At 42.8% G+C, this 22,222-nt stretch overlaps 1 protein-coding gene across 2 annotated transcripts in view; it reads right to left on the bottom strand.

Moving 5' to 3' along the window:
* Positions 1–9,404: 9,404 nt before the first annotated feature.
* Positions 9,405–22,222, bottom strand: part of LOC138661778 (cytochrome P450 2G1-like) — a 33,214-nt gene continuing 20,396 nt past the window's right edge. For both annotated transcript variants that reach the window (XM_069746686.1, XM_069746688.1), the window contains 3 exons: positions 21,136–21,323; positions 20,704–20,845; positions 9,405–9,700 (listed from right to left, as the gene is read on the bottom strand). In XM_069746686.1, the coding sequence (XP_069602787.1) occupies positions 9,519–9,700; positions 20,704–20,845; positions 21,136–21,323 (512 nt within the window). In that variant the 3' untranslated portion in view covers positions 9,405–9,518. The remainder of the gene's footprint in view (positions 9,701–20,703; positions 20,846–21,135; positions 21,324–22,222) is intronic.

The raw sequence follows: 22,222 nt of genomic DNA, 5'->3' as shown, positions 1-22,222 counted from the left end.
GTTCTTGGTGCGGTACCGCGGCCCTGTGACGCAACAGGGTTTGCTTCCTTCACACACGGTGAAGTTAACCCGCGTGTGTATCCACATTGTACCGCCATATAGTCCGTCATAACTCAGCAGCAGGTTCTATCTCTGCACGGTGGACCCAGGGCTGCGAACGCACCTTATACCATCTCTCTTATAATTTGGTGCGTTCCGCTAGCCCTAACACCATGTCTCCTCCACAGTTCTTCAATTGTTGTCATGTACTTTTTGTTTAGTATGTTTTTAATGTAATGTTCTAATAAAACCTTGCTTATACTACTTTTGGTGGTTTATGGATTACGCCACCATCTTTTCAGTATTGCAAATCAGGGCAATCCATCTGAATCTGGAAACAGTTGGGAATATGTCCTGTCAGTTTAGTTTTTGGTGTTTTTTGGCCTGATTTTTATCAGCAAGGGAAAACACACGATATAATTCTGATTAAATACAGTTATAGCAGTCAGTGCCACCATCAGGCATTGCTGCCCTAACTACTGTATGGGGACTGGTGAGCAGAAGGAAAGAGGGGGGCATAGACTCAGTCCAGGCTCCACTCTTAGGCCCTGGTCACACTAGACCCTAATACAGCCGAGTGCAATGCGATAAAAAATCGCTTTGCACTCGGACCAATGTTAGTATATGGTGCCGCTACCACCAGCCGACTTTTTGTCAGCCGTTTTCCTCGGTCCGAGACACTCGCAGCATGCTGTGATTGTCACGGACCAAGGAAAACTCTCGGCTCACTCGCACTCATATAAGCCTATGGGTGCGAGTGAGACAGCGCACACCACTCGGATAACATCCGAGTGATGTGCGCTATAAGCGGACCCCAGCAATGGAGGAGATGGAGAAATTCATTTCTCCACCTCCTCCGCAGCTGTGCTCCGATCCTCCCTGTGCGAGAGAATCGGAGCACAGACGCCTGACACTCGGCTCCTGCTCTGCTGCGAGCAGGAGCCGAGTGTCATTAGCATATTGCATCCGATGCTCTCGCATCGGATGCAATACGCCAGTGTGACCCCGGCCTTATACTTCTGCTCACTGGGCCCCAGGGTTTTATAAAGTGTTGTGCATGGCTCACACCTCGACGCTCGGAGCTTTCCTGGAGCTCCATGGACATCAAACACGAATGGTTGCACAGTTCCAGCTCCCTCCGCCTTTTTTGGATGTCTGGTCAGGTGAAGGCATGTACGCAATGAAATAATTGCATACGTGCCAGCATTTATGTGCCACTTTCTGCTGCCAGGAAACCAGAAGTAAAGCTGCACCTGCAGGGGATCATCAGTGAGGTAAGTATGAATTACTCCTTTTTTATTTATAAAATTAATTAAATGGGTGAGAAGAGGATTGCAAATGATGAAGTGAGGGTGAAGGGGGACTATAAATTATGAAGTGATGGGGGACTGCAAATTATGAAGTGATGAAATGAGGGGGGAGAGGGAAAGCAAATGATGAAGAGAGGTGGTAAGGGGACTGCAAATGATAAAGTTAAGAGAGAATGACTGTAAATCATGAATTGAGGGGCAGACGGGGGCTGCTAATGATGAAGTTAGGGGGATTGCAAATGATAAAGTGAGGGGGAGGGGGACTGAAAATAATGGAGAGAGGACTGCAAATGAAGTGATGGAGAGGAGACTGCAAATGATGAAGTAAGGGGGAACGAGGGACTGCAAATCATGAAGTGAGATGCAGGGAGACTGCAATTGAATTGAAGGTGGGGGAATAGCAAATGATGAATTGAAAGTGGGGATGTGAAGAACAGATGAAGACTTGGGGGTGCTGGTGGAGGACTAATAATGATTAATTTTGAGGTTGGAGGAGTAAATGATGTATTGAGACTGGTGGATTGGGGACAGTAAATAATGATGAATTGAGGGTGGGGGACAAAAAATGATAAATTGGGGTGGGGCAGCAAATAATGATAAATTGAGGGTGGGGAAGAGAAAATGATATATTGATTGTAGGGAGAGCAGTTAATAATGAATAGATGGTGGCGGTGGGAGAGCGAAGACATGACATAATGAATTTATATATTTTTAGTTGTGGAAAGAGGCTATTTAGACTTAGTGGGGGCACAATGGTGGATTAAAATTTATATTTGGAATGGTAGGTTGAATAATAATTAGTTATGTATTAATGGTGGGTGCAAGTCTGTATTCAGCTGTGCAGTGTAGAAGAAAGGGAAAATGTGGAGCTCAGGAAGTGGTGCTCTAGATAACAATGTGCTATATTATGCAGAGACAAGTCCTGGAAGAAGTTATGGCCGTCTGCTTTGGATGAAAAAAAAGCAAAGATTAAGAACTTAAACTAGAGATGTCACTGGTGAGTCAGTGCGTTACTTGTACACTGACACTATATACTATATATATACTATATATAGAGCACCTGTTTATAATGTCATAATGTCACTGGTGATCCCTGTATTACCTGTACACTGACACTATATGCAGAGCTCCTGTGTATAATGTCACTGGTGATCCCTGTATTACCAGTACACTAACACTATATACAGAGCTCACTCCTGTGTATAATGTCACTGGTGATCACTGTATTACCTGTAGACTGACTCTATATGAAGACCTTCTATTTATAATGTCACTGGTGATCACTGTATTACTTGAACACTGACACTATATACAGGGTGGACCATTTATATGGAAACACCTAAACAAAATGGGAATGCTTGGAGATATCAACTTCCTGTTTGTGGCACATTAGTATATGGGAGGGTGAAAACTTTTGAAGATGGGTGGTGACCAAGGCGGCCATTTTGAAGTCAGCCACTTTGGATCCAACTTTATTTTTCAATGGGAAGAGGGTCATGTGAGATGTCAAACTTATTGAGAATTTCACAAGAAAATCAATGATGTGTTTGGTTTTAATGTAACTTTATTCTTTCATGAGTTATTTACAAGTTTCTCTTTGTTTACAGCCTTTGACAGGTTAACACGTGAGGAGCGAATAGAAAGTGTGTTGATGTCTGGTGAACGCAGTACCCGGGTCACTACATCAGATGTCAATGCAAGACACCCTACGAGACCACCCATCTCCCATGCTACAGTTAGCAAACAGCTTGCCAAATTTCGTGAAACAGGATCAGTGTTGGATTTGCAAAAATGTGGATGCAAGAAAACTGTCACTAATGAAGAGACATCAGTGGCTGAAGATGGCACGTTCCTTGAAAATGGCAAGTGTCCTTAGTTTTTCGAGCAAGATGGTGCACCAACACATTATGGGTGTCAGGTCCAAGCATTCCTACATGAACAGTTTCCTGGAAAGTGGATTGATTGTCGTGGGCCAGTTGAATGGCCACCAAGGTCTCCCAATCTGACCCCCTTAGACTTTTATCTTTGGGGTCATCTGAAGGCAACTGTCTATGCTGTGAAGATACGAGATGTGCAGCATCTGACACAACGGATACTGGAAGCCTGTGCTAGCATTTCTTCTGCGGTGTTGCTATCAGTGTGTCAAGAGTTGGAGAAGAGGGTTGCATTGACAATCCAACACAATGGGCAGCACTTTGAACACATTTTATAAGTACTGTATTTTCTGGCGTATAAGACTACTTTTTAACCCCTGCAAATCTTCTCAAAAGTCGGGTGTAGTCTTATACGCCAGGTGTAGTCTTATAGGGCAGATGCGGAGTAAACTGCGGTCGCCGCATATTGTGGGGGGAGCGGTCCCAATGATGAGGTGAGGTGGCGCCTCACCGGGAAGGTGTAAGTGAAGCAGAGGCAGAGATTGAGATAATAGGATACAAGGGCGAGCCAGATGAGTGAAAGAGGAGTGTTTTTCTAGGCACAGCATCGCTCTCTCTCTTTTTTGCATACCCTGGCATCCCAGACGCTGACAGTTTGCTTCACTTACACCTTCCTGGTGAGGCGCTCCCTCACCTCGTCATCGGGACCACTCCCCCCACTATATACGTCGACCGCAGATTGCTTCGCACCCACCCTATAAGACGACACCCGGCATATAAGACAATCCCCGACTTTTGAGAAGATTTTATATTTTAACTGGAAAAGTCAGGGGTCGTCTTATACGCCCAGTCGCCTTATACGCCGGAAAATACGGTAATCATAAACTTGTAAATAACTCATGAAAATATAAAGTTACCTTAAAACCAAGCACACCTCTGTTTTTCTTGTGACATTCTCAATAAGTTTGAAGTGTCACATGACCCTATTCCCATTTGAAAAAGTAAAGTTGGATCCAAAATGACTGACTTCAAAATGGCCGCCATGGTCCCCACCCACCTTAAAAAAATTTCCCCCTCCCATATACTAATGTGAACCAAACAGGAAGTTGATATCACCAACCATTCCCATTTTATTTTGTTGTATCCATATAAATAGCCCACACTGTACAGAGGTCCAGTACAATGTCACTGGTGATTACTGTATTACATGTACACTGACATTATATACAGAGCTCCTGTGTATAATGTCACTGGTGGTCACTGTATTCCCTGTACACTGGGAATGGCACTTAGTATTGTGATTTCTTTTATTAATGATCAATATTGTAGTATTCGGTCATGGTAATATGTGTTCTGGTCATGGTGTGGAGGTATTTGTTCCTTGTATGTGGTATTATTTGGTCACTATGTGGTGGCGATATGTGAGTTGGTCATGGTGTGGTAGTATTTGTGTTTTGTATGTAGTATTATTCGATCACTATGTGGTGGTAATATGTGGTCCGGTCATGGTGTGATGATATTTGTTGCTTGCATGTGGTATTATTGGTAATTTTAAAAAATATATGTGACTAGTGTTGAGCGATACCTTCCGATATCAGAAAATATCGGTATCGCATTGTATCGGCCGAAAAATATCAGATATCGCCGATACCGGAAACCAATGCAAGTCTATAGGACAAAAATATCAGAATTAAAATAAGCCCTTTCTGTCCTTGTACATCTTGTTCCGGAGAAGGGAAGAGTGTGGGCGGAGACTGTGTGTCTGTGTGGGCTGCTGGGGGTCTGTGCGGGCCTGCCGGGGGTCTGTACAGGCCTCTCGGGGGTCTGTGCTGGCCTGCCGGGGGTCTGTGCGGCCTGCCGGAGGTCTGTACGGGCCTCTAGGGGGTCTGTACGGCCTGCCTGGGGTCATTGTGTTTGTGTGCAGGCATCGTCCGATGGGACTACAAGTCCCATCAGACTATGCCTGCTACAGTGGCAGTGATTGACACATTAGCCAATGATGGGACAGTAGTAGTCCCATCATCCGGCTAATGTGTTGAATGTAAAAAAAAAATATACTACATACATACCACATACAACATACTGCATACATACTACATACATGCATACAACAAACTACATGCATACTACATACATACAACATACATACATACAACATACTAAATACACCCATACAACATGCATACATACTACATACAAACTAAATACATACTACATACATACAAAATACATACATACTACATACAAACATACTACATATATACTACATACATACAACATACATACATACTACAATACATACTATAATACATACCGGATCCAGCAGAAAAAAAACGAATGTTTTTTTTTTCAAAACTTTTGAAAAAAAAAGATCCGTTTTTTTTTCTGCTGGATCCATTTTTTCTCATAGAGTTGCATTGGCGACGGATTGCGCCTGATGGTCACATGTTTCATCCGTTTTTTGCCAGATCCGTCACTGTGCGTTTTATCGCCAGACAGAAAAAAACGTTCCTCTGTATGTGTTTTCTGTCTGGCGGAAACAGCTTTTTTGACGGATCCGGCAAAAAATGGATGAAACGTGTGGCAATCAGGTGCAATCCGGCGCTAATATAACTCTATGAGAAAAAAACGGATACGGCGGAAAAACCGAATCCTGCAAATGTGCTCGCAGGATGCGTTTTTTACACACAGACTTGTTTTAGCGATGGATCGCGACGGATGGCCACATGTCGCGTCTGTCGTGCAACGGATCCGTCGTGTTTTGGCAGACCATCGGCACGAAAAAACGTTCAAGTGAATGTTTTTTTGTCCATCGCGTCCGCCATTTTCTACCACGCATGCACAGCTAAAACTCCGAACCCTCCTCCCTGGACTTCAGAATGGGCAGCGGTATCCGTCACCTGGTATGTATGGAGACGGATCCTGTTGTGTCACAGAGCCGCTATGCCGCTGAACGAACGCTAGTGTTCGGTTACAGAACTCTACCCCAAGAACACAGGGTTCTACCCCAAGAACACTAGAGTCCCTCTAGACCCACTGGCACAAGACGCCGCACCAGCGGTGCCAGGGAAAAGCTATAATAAATTTAATGCACTGGCGAACACCACTAACCACGCTAACTAGGGACCGGAAAGCGCACTAGTTGCACACGTCGCTGAACTGGCGAACGTTGCTAATAACGCTGTAGGAAACGTGCTCAGTGCTGGATGGCACTTAACTGGAGCTAGTCAGCCCCAATCACCCACACTCAATGCTAGGTAAGGGGTTCAATTAGAAGCTTTCACCAGAACATACATGCATCCATACACACCACGTTTGGAGATTATACTAGCGCATGGCCAAGTGGTCCTGCGCAACTTCCATAGTTGCAGCCTTCCGGGATCTTCCCAGTGGTCCAATCAGAGCCACTTGAGGACCTGGCCATGTGACCCCCGACCTCCAATGAGAGGTTGTCCCCCGGGCATACTCAGTAGACTTAAAGCAGGACTTAGTCCCAGGAACATCTGCTCGCCGCTGACTAATGCTGGTTACAATAGCTGGACCTGGGATGGCAGCAGTAATCAGATGCACAGCATCAGCTTAAGCAAGATGCTGGGACTGATGTCTCTGCTGAGCAGGCTCCTCTGTGGCTGGGGAAGAATGGGAGACCGCAGAGGACATGGTTCAAGATTCCACCTGTGCAGCAGCGGGAACTCGACACTTAACATAGTCCTGGCGTGGAGAGCAGTGAGTATTCCGGCAGCTGTCCTCTGCTTACAAGCAACATATGACATCACTGCCATGCACTGCTTACAAGCATAAATCAGCTTCTGTCACCAGAACAAGACGATGCGATGGAGCGCAGGGACAGTAAGTAGGATGGTTTAATGTTTTTTGATGGGAGTCATGCAGACCAGGATGGGGATGAAGTGCCATGCATACTAGGATGCGGATGAGGAGGCCATGCAGACCAGGATGGGGATGAGGGAGCCATGCATACAAGGATAGAGATGAGAAATGCAAGAATAGTGATGAGGAGCCATGCATACCAGGATAGAGATGAGGATGTATACCTGGCTTATACTCGAGTCAATACGTTTTCCCATTTTTTTTTGGTTATATTAGTAGCCTCGGCGTATACCCGGATGAGCTTATACTCTAGTATATACGGTACTCTATTTTCAGACTCGTGTTTGGTGGTGTTTGCCCTTCCTCAGTGCAAAGCAAGCGATCTCATTTGGCTACATGCAAATAGAGTATCTGGTTTGATTTTATCCTAAAACATAAAGCAATGTTAGTTTTTTTTACTTTTTGGATTGCTCTTACAAGTTGGTGGCACTAGAGTTCTAGTCCTCTTACTCTTTGAAGAGGTAATTTGCATCTTGTGCATTGAACGCATCCACTAAGGTTCACAAAGGCTTCTTTTACACACTCGTAGCCAGTAAATATACAATAGTTATCACCAGCCCATCCTTGATACTGAGCTGACATTTAAAAATAGAAAGATAACTATGCATTTTATTGTAACAACTGACAGATTAAACCTGTCATTCAATGGTAAAATGACCAAAAATGCAGAAGACAATCTTACAATATGTGCTAAAGTAGCGAATCCCAGAGTATGGGAGACAAATGGGAGAATTTTATGATGGTCATTAGTGTTGAGCATTCCGATACTGCAAGTATCGGGTATCGGCCGATATTTGCTGTATCAGAATTCCGATACCGAGATCCAATATTTTTGTGATATCGGAAATCGGTATCAGAGTGTGCGGTGCGTATGATTCCAAGGATCTGGAGGAGAGGAAACTCTCCTTCAGGCCCTGGGATCCATATTAATGTAAAAAATAAAGAATAAAAATAAAAATATGGCTATACTCACCCCTCCGAAGAACCCTGGCTGTCACCGCTGCGAGCGTCCGCCTCCGTTCCTGAGAATGTAGTGAGTGAAGGACCTTCGATGACATCGCGGTCAGGTGAGCGGTCACGTGAGCGGGACCGCCACATCATCGAAGGTCCTTCACTCTGCAATTCTCAGGAACGGAGGCGGACGCTCGCAGCGGTGACAGCCAGGGATCTTCGGAGGGGTGAGTATAGCCATATTTTTTATTTTTATTCTTTATTTTTTACATTAATATGGATCCCAGGGCCTGAAGGAGAGTTTCCTTTCTTTCAGACCCTGGGAACCATCGAGGAATACCTTCCGATATTTGTGTCCCATTGACTTGTATTGGTATCAGCTATCGGTATCGGCGATATCCGATATTTTGCCGGTATCTGCTGATACCATCCGATACCGATACTTTCAAATATCGGAAGGTATCGCTCAACACTAGTGTTGAGCATTCCGATACCGCAAGTATCGGGTATCGGCCGATACTTGCGGTATCGGAATTCCGATACCGAGATCCGATATTTTGTATCGGTATCGGATGTGTAAAATAAAGAATTAAAATAAAAAATATTGTTATATTCACCTCTCCGGCGGCCCCTGGACATCAGCGCGAGGAACCAGCGTCCGGCACGGCTTCTTTGTTCAAAATGAGCGCCTTTAGGTCCTGCGGAATGACGTCGCGGCTTCTGATTGGTCGCGTGCCGCCCATTTGACCACCACGCGACCAATCAGAAGCCGCGACGTCATTCCTCAGATAAATTCCTAGAATGAGCGCCTTTAGGACCTGAGGAATGACGTTGCGGCTTCTGATTGGTTGCGTGGCGGTCACATGGGCGGCACGCGACCAATCAGAAGCCGCGACGTCATTCCACAGGTCCTAAAGGCGCTCAATTTGAACAAAGAAGCCGTGCCGGACGCCGGTTCCTCGCGCTGATGTCCAGGGGCCGCCGGAGAGGTGAATATAACAATATTTTTTATTTTAATTCTTTATTTTACACTTTAATATGGATCCCAGGGCCTGAAGGAGAGTTTCCTCTCCTTCAGACCCTGGGAACCATGAGGATACCTTCCGATACTTGGTGTCCCATTGACTTGTATTGGTATCGGATATCGGTATCGGCGATATCCGATACTTTTCGGGTATCGGCCGATACTATCCGATACCGATACTTTCAAGTATCGGACGGTATCGCTCAACACTACTCAACACTAATGATGATACAAGAGCAAATCAAAGAAGAAGATCTTGTGAGGACATAAGAGAAATCTAGCACAAGACAAGGAAAATTGCTACACAAAGATAGCATGCACAATTTCATAATGCAACTTTAAATATTATTTTTTCTTTTAAAACAAACCAGTAATTTCTTGCAATGGTTAACCAATAAAGAAAAAAAGAAAAGTTTCCCAAGAACTCTTCAGTCATCTGGGGATCACAATCATCTGGTACGTCCTTGGTATTGCCCCATTTTTATTTGGTTCTGGGGTGATATCAATATCCTCTGGGGCTACTACTGGTTTCAGGTGAAAATTCTGTAATATATTTGTCAGAAACAGGAATAATTCCATCCGTGCCAGACCTTCTCCAATGCAACTTCTTTTGCCTGTGGAAAAAGGTTAACAAAAAATGATAACTGGACAATCCAACATTTTTGTAATAAACCAATACAAAACATGATTACAACTTTGATAAGGCCTGGACACTACATTATTAATTGGAGTTGCGAAGAGTGAAACTTGTAATGAGTTTTATCACCTTGGAGCTTGAGGCAAAAGCAGTGCAACAGTCAACTGCCCCAACTGCATTCCAAGGCTTTAACTCTCTTTTTCGGTCAAAGAAAAGTTAAGCTTAGACAAGTTTTGAAAATTGTGAGGTGTTGAGCAGAGACAATGACTGAACATTGCATTGAAAAGTATTCAGTTTATCTAAACCACAAACTTCTAAAGTTGATCATCATGGTTATCACTATCGTGTACTGTACATCACTGCCTTACCCTATTCTCTGTACGCATTATTTCTCATTCATCATTACCATCTTTCCGATTTCTCATCTTTTAGTGGCAGTGACTAATATCAGATGCTCTGATGGCTAACCTAGGTCTAAGAGTATCTTTAAGCAGGTGCAGATGAGCGTAGAGTCTCTTATCCAATAGAATCGGACTGATCATGCAAATGACACTCTGATCAAACTCTAATCAGAGTTTCATCATAGTATGATCCAATTATCTCAGAAGAAAAGATGGAGAAAAATAAATTTTCCATCTTCTTCATTCCTTGAGTCCGTGGAAATCGAACTGTACTCAAATGTCATCTGATGGCTCCCATACACTCGTTGACTTTCACGGCCAAGTGCGAGCTGAAGATCAGATCAAACTCGGGCATGCAGATATTTTTTCCTTTGAGAGTCTCTGTCCAAGGTAAAAATTGTGATTCCATGCAAATACGCTCATCTGCATGAGCAAAGGCCATTTAGTTGACATTAGGCAAAGTAGGCAATGAGGAGGCCACTCTTAATTGGATCCCATAAAGAGTTACAATGCCTAATACTCTTTTCGTTACCCCATTGAGCTCCAACCATGACAATCACATAGAGTAGCCACTGACCAACTACATAAATTCCTTTTAGAACCGTACACAGGGACTAAAAAAGGCAAGTTATGTAAGGATCATGGCTGTTATGATCGGGTGACCTTGGAGCAGCATGAAAACTTTCACTGGAGTAGGTGGTCAGTATACTGACCGCAAATCCTGATCTTAACACCACAACTAGAAGTAGCCATGGAGTGTACCTAACAATCCTAGACATCTCGTCACAGCCGGAGGACTAAATACCCCTAAAGATGGAAATAGGAATACTATCTTGCCTCAGAGCTGAACCCCAAAGGATAGGCAGCCCCCCACAAATATTGGCGGTGAGTCGGAGAGGAAAAAACATACACAGGCAGAAAAACAGGATTTAGCACAAGAGGCCACTCTAGCTAAAATAGGACAGGATAGGACAGAGTTCTGTGCGGTCAGTATTAAAACCCTTCAAAAATATCCACAGCAGATTATACAAAAACTTCCTCCATCTAACTAAACAAAAAAACCCTGTTTGGGAGAGAAGAATAGACAAATCGCGGCGCCCTAAGTGCGTAAACACAATATTATAGTTTTTAAAGGGTGCACAATTTTATGCACTCACCTGATAAAAGACTAAAATGGCTTTAGATTGTGTATCCTCCAAATTCCCTCTGAAATACTTTTCAATATACAGGGCTTGCAGCTTGCCTCGGGTGGATCCAAGTGAGAGAGCCAGAGTAAGGCTCACACAGGATGAGTAGTTCAAGAAAAGCACATCCAGCCCATGAATGGCAGCGCTTCCCAGGACTCACATTCAAAGATGATATTTCATATTTTTTTATTTCATAACTTAAAATAGAAGAGATACAACGCGTTTCGGATACAGTATATATCCTTCTTCAGGTATCATAAAAACACAGTACAAATCCTACTAGTATAAAATTCAATTACACTTATATAAAATATCAAACCTTTTATCCCAGTCTCAGAAACTTGATTTGGGGTGTGGACCAAGTTCAGGAAAACACCCACTGATTGATACAGCCTTGTTAACATTGATGCAAGAAAGAGAGAAAAAAAATATATATATATATATATAAAAAAAAAAACACAGAGGACCAAATATAGATACTTTTTTTTTCATTAGTATCAGAAGAATTTAGGAAATGGGAAAATAATAATAATAAACATAAAATCTAAAAGTATGGAATTGGAAAAAACAAGATAAAAAAGGAGAACAATATCTCTAAAAGAGAGAAAATGGCATTGGAGGATTTGAGACAAAATACAGATATAGTAATAAGGCAAGCTGATAAAGGGGGGGAGTAGTTGTGCAAAACAGATCTGACTATATTGAGGAAGCTTTGAACATATTGTCTGATATGAAATATTACAAAATTCTAAAAGAATATCCTACACAATCCTTTGTTCGGGACTATCACCATATGATTAAGGAAGCCTATGAGAGAAACATTCTCAATAAAACAGAAAAAAGGTTTTTATCAAATCCTGCGCCAACTATGGCGTTATTTTATCATCTACCAAACGTGCATAAGAACTGTGAAAAACCACCTGGTAGACCAATTATATCAGGAATAGGGTCTTTAACTTGTCATCTTTCTCATTATATTGACTTGTTTCTACAAGATCTAGTAAAGTCTCTTCCTTCATATTTGAGAGATTCCACACAATTAATCGAGGAACTGAGGGATATTGAATGGGAAGATAACTATTCCTTTATCTCATTGGATGTTAATTCATTATATTCCAACATAGATCACGAAATGGGGGTAAATGCAGTGGGTTTTTATTTAGCAAAGACAGAGATGCTCCCCGAACAAAGAGATTTTCTGTTAAAGGGTCTGAAATTCATTCTTGAACACAATGTGTTCATTTTTGAAGGCGTACTGTACTTACAGTTGCTCGGCACCGCGATGGGGACTCGGGTCTCGCCAAGTTTCGCAAACTTATTCATGGGGCGATTCGAGTCCTCATCGTCACTTTCTAAGCCTGTTTTCTATGACAAAATAAGGCTCTACAAGCGCTTCATAGATGATCTGATTATCATATGGAAGGGGACAGAGGAGGAAGCGGCACAATTAATAAAGGAGCTCAATAATAACACCTGGGGGATTACCTTTACATCACAAATTAATAAAGAAAAAATGGTATTTCTTGATTTAGAGATCACCCATAGTGGTAAAAAAATCATCACGAAATCCCACTTCAAAAAAGTGGATTCAAATGGCTTTTTAGATTTCAATAGTGCACATTACAAGAAGTGGAAGGTTAATATACCCCACAGCCAATTTTATCGCATCAGAAAGAATTGTACAAGAGAATCTGATTATGTAGCTCAGTCAAAAATTTTAAAAAGAAAATTCAAGGAAAAAAGATATCCGAAAAATTTGATAAATGGTGCATATAGGGACAACAAAATAAAAACATAGGAGGAAAAACCAGGAAGGGGGATACTTTGACTACTGGTAAGGAAAAAAGTGATGATCGCTGGAAATTTAATTTTGTGACAACATTCAATAGGGGCAATAAAATCATAAGAACTGTGCTTTCTAAATATTGGTACATCTTGAAGCGTGACCCTGTCTTGGGAAAACATCTCCCTGATAAACCAGGGATTACATATAGAAGAGGGAAAACTTTGAAAAATTTGGTGGCTCCCAGTAAATTATAAAAACAGTTGGATCCAAAAAGAAAAAACATTTATAAAAATAAGGATCAAACTTTATGTGGAGTTCTTCATATGTCATCACATGCAGTTGTGGTTTGCAATATGTGGGACGCACTGTACAGACACTGCGGTCCCGCATTAATGGCCACAGAAATAGAGCAAAAAATGGCTTTTTAAAACATAGTCTCTCAAGGCATCTACTACTTAAACATAATAAAATTTTTAACATAAAAGTAACTCCAGTGGAGCAGATACCCTCTGGAGTTGCAAACAGGAATTCTCTTTTAAACAGGAAAGAAACGTTTTGGATATATCGTTTGGGAACATTATTTCCAAATGGATTGAATGATGTCATAGTGAGAGTTTAAAGGATTTTTTTTTTCTTGTGGTTTTTTTTCCTTGATATGTATATTTTTTTCTCTCTTTCTTGCATCAATGTTAACAAGGCTGTATCAATCAGTGGGTGTTTTCCTGAACTTGGTCCACAACCCAAATCAAGTTTCTGAGACTGGGATAAAAGGTTTGATACTATATATAAGTGTAATTGAATTTTATACTAGTAGGATTTGTACTGTGTTTTTATGATACCTGAAGAAGGATATATACTGTATCCGAAACGCGTTGTATCTCTTCTATTTTAAGTTATGAAATAAAAAAATATGAAATATCATCTTTGAATGTGAGTCCTGGGAAGCGCTGCCATTCATGGGCTGGATGTGCTTTTCTTGAACTCCATCTAACTAAAGACGTAGGAGCGTATATCTGCAACTCCAGCGAATCCTACATTCAGAGCAGGAATACAATCAAAAACAAGCACACAGCCTGTGAGCCACAGGAAAAAGAAACAGACACTTATCTTTGCTGAAATGGCAGCCAAGCAGGAGAAGCCAGGCAGAGATCCATCATATCCCAAAAAACATTGACAACTGGCAAGGACTAATGAGTCCTGCAAGCCTAAATACCCCAGTCAGAACTGCAATTAGCAGATACACCTGTCCAAGACTGCAGCCCAGAAACAACTGCATTACCATCTGCTACCACCAGAGGGAGCTCAAAAGCAGAATTCACAACAGTACCCCCTCCTTGAGGAGGGGTCACCGAACCCTCACCAGTAGGGTTGAGCGACTTTTACTTTTATAGGGTCGGGTTTCACGAAACTCGACTTTTTCAAAAGTCGGGTCGAGTGAAATCGGCCGATCCTATAAAAAAGTTGGGGTCGGGGTCGGCCGAAACACGAAATCCAATGCAGTGCATTGGGTTTCCAATGGTTCCCAGGGTCTGAAGGAGAGGAAACTCTCCTTCAGGCCCTGGGATCCATATTTAAGTGTAAAATAAAGAATTAAAATAAAAAATATTGCTATACTCACCCTCTGACGCGCCCTGGTACTAACCGGCAGCCTTCCTTCCTTAGAATCAGCGCGTGAAGGGCCTTAGATGACATCTCGCGGCTTGTGATTGGTCGCGCGACCGCCCATGTGACCGCTCGCGCGACCAATCACAAGCCGCGACGTCACCGAAGGTCCTTCAAGCGCTGATTCTTAGGAAGGAAGGCTGCTGAAAAGAAGCAGGGCGCGTCCGAGGGTGAGTATATTCCTATTAGGTATATACTCACCCTCGGACGCGCCCTGCTTCTTTCCGGCAGCCTTCCTTCCTAAGAATCAGCGCTTGAAGGACCTTCGGTGACGTCTCGGCTTGTGATTGGTCGTGCGAGCGGTCACATGGGCGGTCGTACGACCAATCACAAGCCGCGACGTCATCTAAGGCCCTTCACGCGTTGATTCTAAGGAAGGAAGGCTGCCGGTTAGTACCAGGGCGCGTCAGAGGGTGAGTAGAGCAATATTTTTTTATTTTAATTCTTTATTTTACACTTAAATATGGATTCCGATACCGATTTCCGATATTGCAAACATATCGGAACTCGGTATCGGAATTCCGATACCAGATTCAGAAGATCGCCGACCTCATGGCCGACCCCACACAGGGGTCAAGTCGGGTTTCATTAAACCCGACTTGGCCAAAAGTCGGCGACTTCTGAAAATGACCGACCCGTTTCGCTCAACCCTACTCACCAGAGCCCCCAGGACGATCAGGATGAGCCAGATGAAAGGCACGAACCAAATCAGCAGCATGGACATCAGAGGCAAAAACCCAAGAATTATCCTCCTGGCCATAACCCTTCCATTTGACAAGGTACTGAAGCTTCCGCCTCGAAAAACTGGAATCCAAAATCTTCTCAACAACATATTCCAACTCCCCATCAACCAACACAGGGGCCGGAGGATCAACAGAGGGAACAACGGGCTCCACATATTTCCGCAATAAAGATCTATGGAAGACATTATGGATAGCAAAAGAGGCCAGAAGCGCAAGTCGAAAAGACACCGGATTAATAATCTCAGAAATCCTATAAGGACCAATAAACCGAGGCTTAAACTTAGGAGAAGAAACCTTCATAGGAACATGACGGGAAGACAACCAGACCAGATCCCCAACCCGAAGCCGGGAACCAACACACTGATGACGATTAGCAAAACGTTGAGCCTCCTCCTGAGACAACACCAAATTGTCCACCACATGAGCCCAAATCTGCTGCAACCTGTCCACCACAGAATCCACACCAGGACAGTCAGAGGGCTCAACCTGCCCAGAAGAAAAACGAGGATGAAAACCAAAATTACAAAAGAAAGGCGAAACCAAGGTAGCCGAACTAGCCCGATTATTAAGGGCAAACTCGGCCAATGGCAAGAAAGCCACCCAATCATCCTGATCAGCAGACACAAAGCATTTCAAATACGTATCCAAAGTCTGATTAGTTCGCTCGGTCTGACCATTTGTCTGAGGATGGAACGCAGAAGAAAAAGACAAATCAATGCCCAGCCTAGCACAAAAGGCCCGCCAAAACCTAGAAACAAACTGGGAACCTCTGTCGGACACAATATTCTCCGGAATACCATGCAAACGGACCACATACTGAAAAAACAACGGAACCAAATCCGAAGAGGAAGGCAATTTAGGCAAAGGCACCAAATGAACCATCTTAGAGAACCGGTCACAAACAACCCAGATAACCGACATCCTCTGGGAAACCAGAAGATCGGAAATAAAATCCATAGAAATATGCGTCCAGGGCCTCTCAGGGACCGGCAATGGCAAAAGCAACCCACTATCACGGGATCAACAAGGCTTGGCCCGCGCACAAGTCCCACAGGACTGCACAAAAGAACGCACATCACGCGACAAAGAAGGCCACCAAAAGGACCTACCAACCAAGTCTCTGGTACCAAAAATGCCAGGATGACCAGCCAACACGAAACAGTGAACCTCAGAAATCACTCTACTAGTCCATCTGTCAGGAATAAACAATTTCCCCACAGGACAGCGGTCAGGTTTATCAGCTTGAAATTCCTGAAGAACCCGTCGTAAATCAGGGGAAATGGCAGAAAGGACCACCCCTTCTTTCAAAATACCGACCCGTTCCAAGACCCCAGAAGAATCAGGCAAAAAACTCCTAGAGAGGGCATCAGCCTTAATGTTCTTAGAACCCGGAAGGTACGAGAGCACAAAATCAAAACGGGAAAAAAAACAAGGACCATCGAGCCTGTCTAGGATTCAGCCGTTTAGCAGACTCGAGGTAAATCAAATTCTTATGATCAGTCAAGACCACAATACGGTGCTTAGCTCCCTCAATCCAATGTCGCCACTCCTCAAATGCCCATTTCATAGCCAACAACGCCCGATTGCCGACATCATAATTGCGTTCAGCAGGCGAAAACTTATGGGAAAAGAAGGCACACGGTTTCATGAAGGAACCAACAGGATCCCTCTGAGACAAAACGGCCCCTGCCCCAATCTCAGAAGCGTCAACCTCAACCTGAAACGGAAGAGAAACATCCGGTTGGCGCAACACCGGAGCAGAAGTAAATCGACGTTTAAGCTCCTGAAAGGCAGAGACAGCCGCAGAGGACCAATTCGCCACATCCGCGCCTTTCTTCGTCAAATCGGTCAAGGGTTTAACCACGCTGGAAAAATTAGCAATGAAAGAGCGATAAAAATTTGCAAAACCCAAAAATTTCTGAAGGCTCTTCACAGATGTGGGCTGAATCCAATCATGAATAGCCTGAACCTTAACCGGATCCATCTCTATAGATGAGGGAGAAAAAATAAAGCCCAAAAAAGAGGCCTTCTGCACCCAAAAGAGACATTTAGACCCTTTCACAAACAGGGCATTGTCACGAAGGATCTGAAATACCATCCTGACCTGTTCCACATGAGACTCCCAATCATCGGAAAAAATCAAAATATTGTCCAAATATACAATCAAGAACTTATCAATATAAGTCCGGAAGATATCATGCATGAAGGACTGAAAAACAGATGGAGCATTAGTGAGCCCGAATGGCATCACAAGGTATTCAAAATGGCCTTCGGGCGTGTTAAACGCAGTTTTCCATTCATCACCCTGCTTAATACGAACAAGATTATATGCCCCCCGAAGGTCAATCTTTGTAAACCAACAAGCTCCCTTAATCCTAGCAAACAAATCGGTAAGCAAAGGCAAAGGATATTGAAACTTGACCGTGATTTTATTCAAGAGGCGATAATCAATACAGGGTCTCAAGGAACCATCTTTTTTAGCAACAAAAAAGAACCCTGCTCCCAATGGTGAAGAAGATGGCCGAATATGCCCTTTCTCCAAAGACTCCTTAATATAGCTCCGCATGGCGGTATGTTCAGGCACAGACAGGTTGAAAAGTCAACCCTTAGGAAACTTACAGCCTGGAATCAAGTCAATAGCACAATCGCAGTCCCTATGCGGTGGAAGGAAACTAGACTTGGGCTCATCGAATACATCCTGAAAATCAGACAAAAACTCTGGAATTTCAGAAGAGGAAGAAGAGATTGACATCAAAGGAACATCATTATGAACCTCCTGACAACCCCAACTAGTCACAGACATGGACTTCCAATCCAACACAGGATTATGTACCTGCAACCACGGAAAACCCAGCACGATAGCATCATGCAAATTATGCAACACCAGAAATCGACACTCTTCCTGATGGGCTGGCGCCATGCGCATGGTCACCTGTGTCCAAAACTGGGGTTTATTTTTAGGTGTAGGGTGTAGCATCAATGCCCTTAAAGGAACAGGGTTCTGCAAAGGCTGCAAGGAAAAACCACAACACCTGGCAAACCCAAAGTCCATTAAGGTCAAGGCGGCGCCTGAATCCACAAACGCCATGACAGAAAATGATAACAATGAGCAGATCAAGGACACAGATAACAAAAATTTAGGTTGTACAGTACTGATGGTAAATGAACTAGCAATCCTCTTTGTCCGCTTAGGACAGACTGAAATGACATGAGAAGCATCGCCACAATAATAACACAACCCATTCTGACGTCTGAATCCTTGTCGTTCTGTTCTAGACAGAATCCTATCACACTGCATTGGCTCAGGAATCTGCTCTGAGGAAAATGCCACAGCGTGCACAGTTTTGTGCTCCCGCAAGCGCCGGTCAATCTGAATGGCCAGAGACATAGAATCACTCAGACCAGAAGGCGTGGGAAACCCCACCATAACATCTTTAACGGATTCAAAAAGCCCCCTTCTGAAAATTGCCGCCAAAGAATCAATATTCCATTTAGTCAACACAGACCATTTTCTGAATTTCTGACAATACAATTCTGCCGCCTCTTGACCCTGAGACAGGGCCAACAAGGTCTTCTCAGCTTGATCCACAGAATTAGATTCATCATATAATAATCCCAAAGCCTGAAAAAAGGAGTCTATATTAAGCAAAGCCGGATTCCCAGATTCCAGGGAAAACGCCCAATCCTGCAGGTCGCCACGCAGCAGCGAGATTACGATTTTTACCTGCTGAATGGAATCACCGGAGGATCGAGGTCTCAGAGCAAAAAACAGTTTACAGTTGTTTTTAAAACTCAAAAATTTGGACCTGTCACCAGAAAACAAATCAGGAGTAGGAATCTTTGGTTCTAAAGCAGGTGTCTGAACAATATAATCTGAAGTACCCTGTACCCTAGCAGCAAGCTGGTCTACACGAGAAGCTATTTCCTGAACATTCATGCTAGCACAAAGCTCCTCAGCCACCCAGAGATTAAGAGGGAAGAGAACACAAAACAAACTGAAGAAAAAAAAATGGCTCAACACCTTCCTTCCCTTCTTCTGAGAGGCATTTAACTCATTATGGGCCAGTTGTACTGTTATGATCCGGTGACCTTGGAGCAGCATGAAAACTTTAACTGGAGTAGGTGGTCACTATACTGACCGCAAATCCTGATCTTAACACCACAACTAGAAGTAGCCATGGAGTGTACCTAACAATTCTAGACACCTCGTCATAGCCGGAGGACTAAATACCCCTAAAGATGGAAATAGGAATACTATCTTGCCTCAGAGCAGAACCCCAAAGGATAGACAGCCCCCCCACAAATATTGGCGGTGAGTCGGAGAGGAAAAAACATACACAGGCAGAAAAACAGGATTTAGCACAAGAGGCCACTCTAGCTAAAATAGGACAGGATGGGACAGAGTTCTGTGCGGTCAGTATTAAAACCCTTCAAAAATATCCACAGCAGAATATACAAAAACTTCCTCCATCTAACTAAAGACGTAGGAGCGTATATCTGCAACTCCAGTGAATCCTACATTCAGAGCAGGAATACAATCAAAAACAAGCACACAGCCTGTGAGCCACAGGAAAAAGAAACAGACACTTATCTTCGCTGAAATGGCAGCCAAGCAGGAGAAGCCAGGCAGAGATCCATCATATCCCAAAAAACATTGACAACTGGCAAGGACTAATGAGTCCTGCAAGCCTAAATACCCCAGTCAGAACTGCAATTAGCAGATACACCTGTCCAAGACTGCAGCCCAGAAACAACTGCATTACCATCTGCTACCACCAGAGGGAGCTCAAAAGCAGAATTCACAACACATGGCCAACCACCATGTGACAACTTTGGATGTCACTTTTATAGCTACTTTTTACTTTAGTGCAAGCCAATGCCGTTTTTTAGAAACCATAAGATTTCAGTGCAGATTTCATAACCAAATTTCACAATAAAGTGCAAAATCTGCCATCTATGTGTGTGACACCTAATACTTGTCCCCATTTTGGGTAAATGTGATGTATGATGCTTTGACAGAATCAATGATCCCACTTGAAGCTCCCATAAAACCATTAGTCAACAACCATTGTGATACACTGCTGACATTCACCTCCTTAATTGAAAAGATCTATCCATATTGTTACTAAATTGTGCTTGCGAAATATCTGTGGAAGTAAGGAAACCTTTGATATTTTAATTCATGTGAAAAAAATCATTACCTAATGAGAAAGGCACAAACGCTTCATTCTTCCGGAAGCTGCCATTGTCATTCAGAAAGTTTGTGGGATCAAATTGTTTTGGATTCTTAAAATATTTTGGATCCTTCAAGACTGATGTCAGCGCTGGAAAAATTACAATATCCTGTAAAGATGAAAACCAGAACATGAACTTCACCTAAGAAAACAAAACAAAACACTGGACAGCATCATAAACCTTTAGAATCTTATAGGGTTTCTTGCCACATGATATTATTTTTCTTTTATGTAATTATCACTTTGGTTTATGGTTTACTTTCTTTGACATCAATAAAACCTTTATCTTTTTGGAATTATGTTTAAATGACAAGTCTATCTTTGGGACTCCTATAAAAAAAAAATGCTAGGACATGCCACCACCATACCACCCAGCATTATAGTTTTCTCACTTCTGACCTTGGGAATGTGGTATCCTCGAAATGTTGTGTCTTGACCGGATCCATGTGGAAGTCCCAATGGTGTGATGTCTGCGAACCTCTGAATTTCATGTATAACAGCATCTGTATAAGGCATCTTGACTCGATCGTCTACTGAAGGACATTGATTCCGGCCAATCACCTGATCCATCTCCTTCTGAATCTTACCTATGTGAATACACATTGGAATTCATGGTTTTTAGAGGGTAACAAAAATATAAAGTTCCTCCATTACCTTTTATTGTTATATTATATGCATTATTGTGAAGACAGATCAAATTTTATTGTATAGAAATGGCTACGTGTCACCAGAAAGGTGGTCATCATGGGTTGTTCACATCAACATGGCTCTAGTTTGGTTCTACCAGGAACTACCATTTCATGGATTAACCAATATAGGATTCAGTGCCCCATTGTGCTAAAGTCTGCAGGTATTAAACAATTCCTGTTTATTGGAGGGAATTATTGCCCACTAGGACATTTGGAGACAATAACTACTTGGATTCAATGTTTTCTCTGAAAAAAAATCATATTATTCAAGTCTGAAAGAAGCATTGTTACAAAATCCATGCAGTTTTTCTATTCCATAAATGGAGGTCATATTACTTTTTGACTAAAATAATGGTCTCTTGCAATGATATGAGAGGACTGGTTCAGCAGAGAATACAAAGAACTTAATTTCTCCATCTTTTCAATTGTCGATGACAACCGAGTGCAGTCCAATGTTTCTTACGCACCCGTAGACTTGAATGGGTGCGCATGATCTGATCATCAGAGCCACATGCAGCATACTGCAATTCTCTCATGATGAAAATTTCTCCATCCTCTCTATTCTGTTGGTCCATGTAAATTGAACTACAATCAGAAGCCATGCGAGTGTAGTCCAATGTTTTCGACAGAATTATTGACTTTCAGGGCCGAGAGCAATCCAAATATAGGTTCAAACTTGGGTATGCTGCAATTTTTTTCCTTGGACATGCAATAACATGGTGTCGAGTGCTATTTGTCAAAACAATAAATATCTCTTATCTTATTATTATGGTGATCTGCACGAACCTTTGAAGGAT

This window comes from Ranitomeya imitator, chromosome 2, assembly GCF_032444005.1.
Source record: "Ranitomeya imitator isolate aRanImi1 chromosome 2, aRanImi1.pri, whole genome shotgun sequence".
Lineage (NCBI taxonomy): Eukaryota > Metazoa > Chordata > Amphibia > Anura > Dendrobatidae > Ranitomeya > Ranitomeya imitator.
This window is presented reverse-complemented; position numbering and strand designations above follow the sequence as displayed.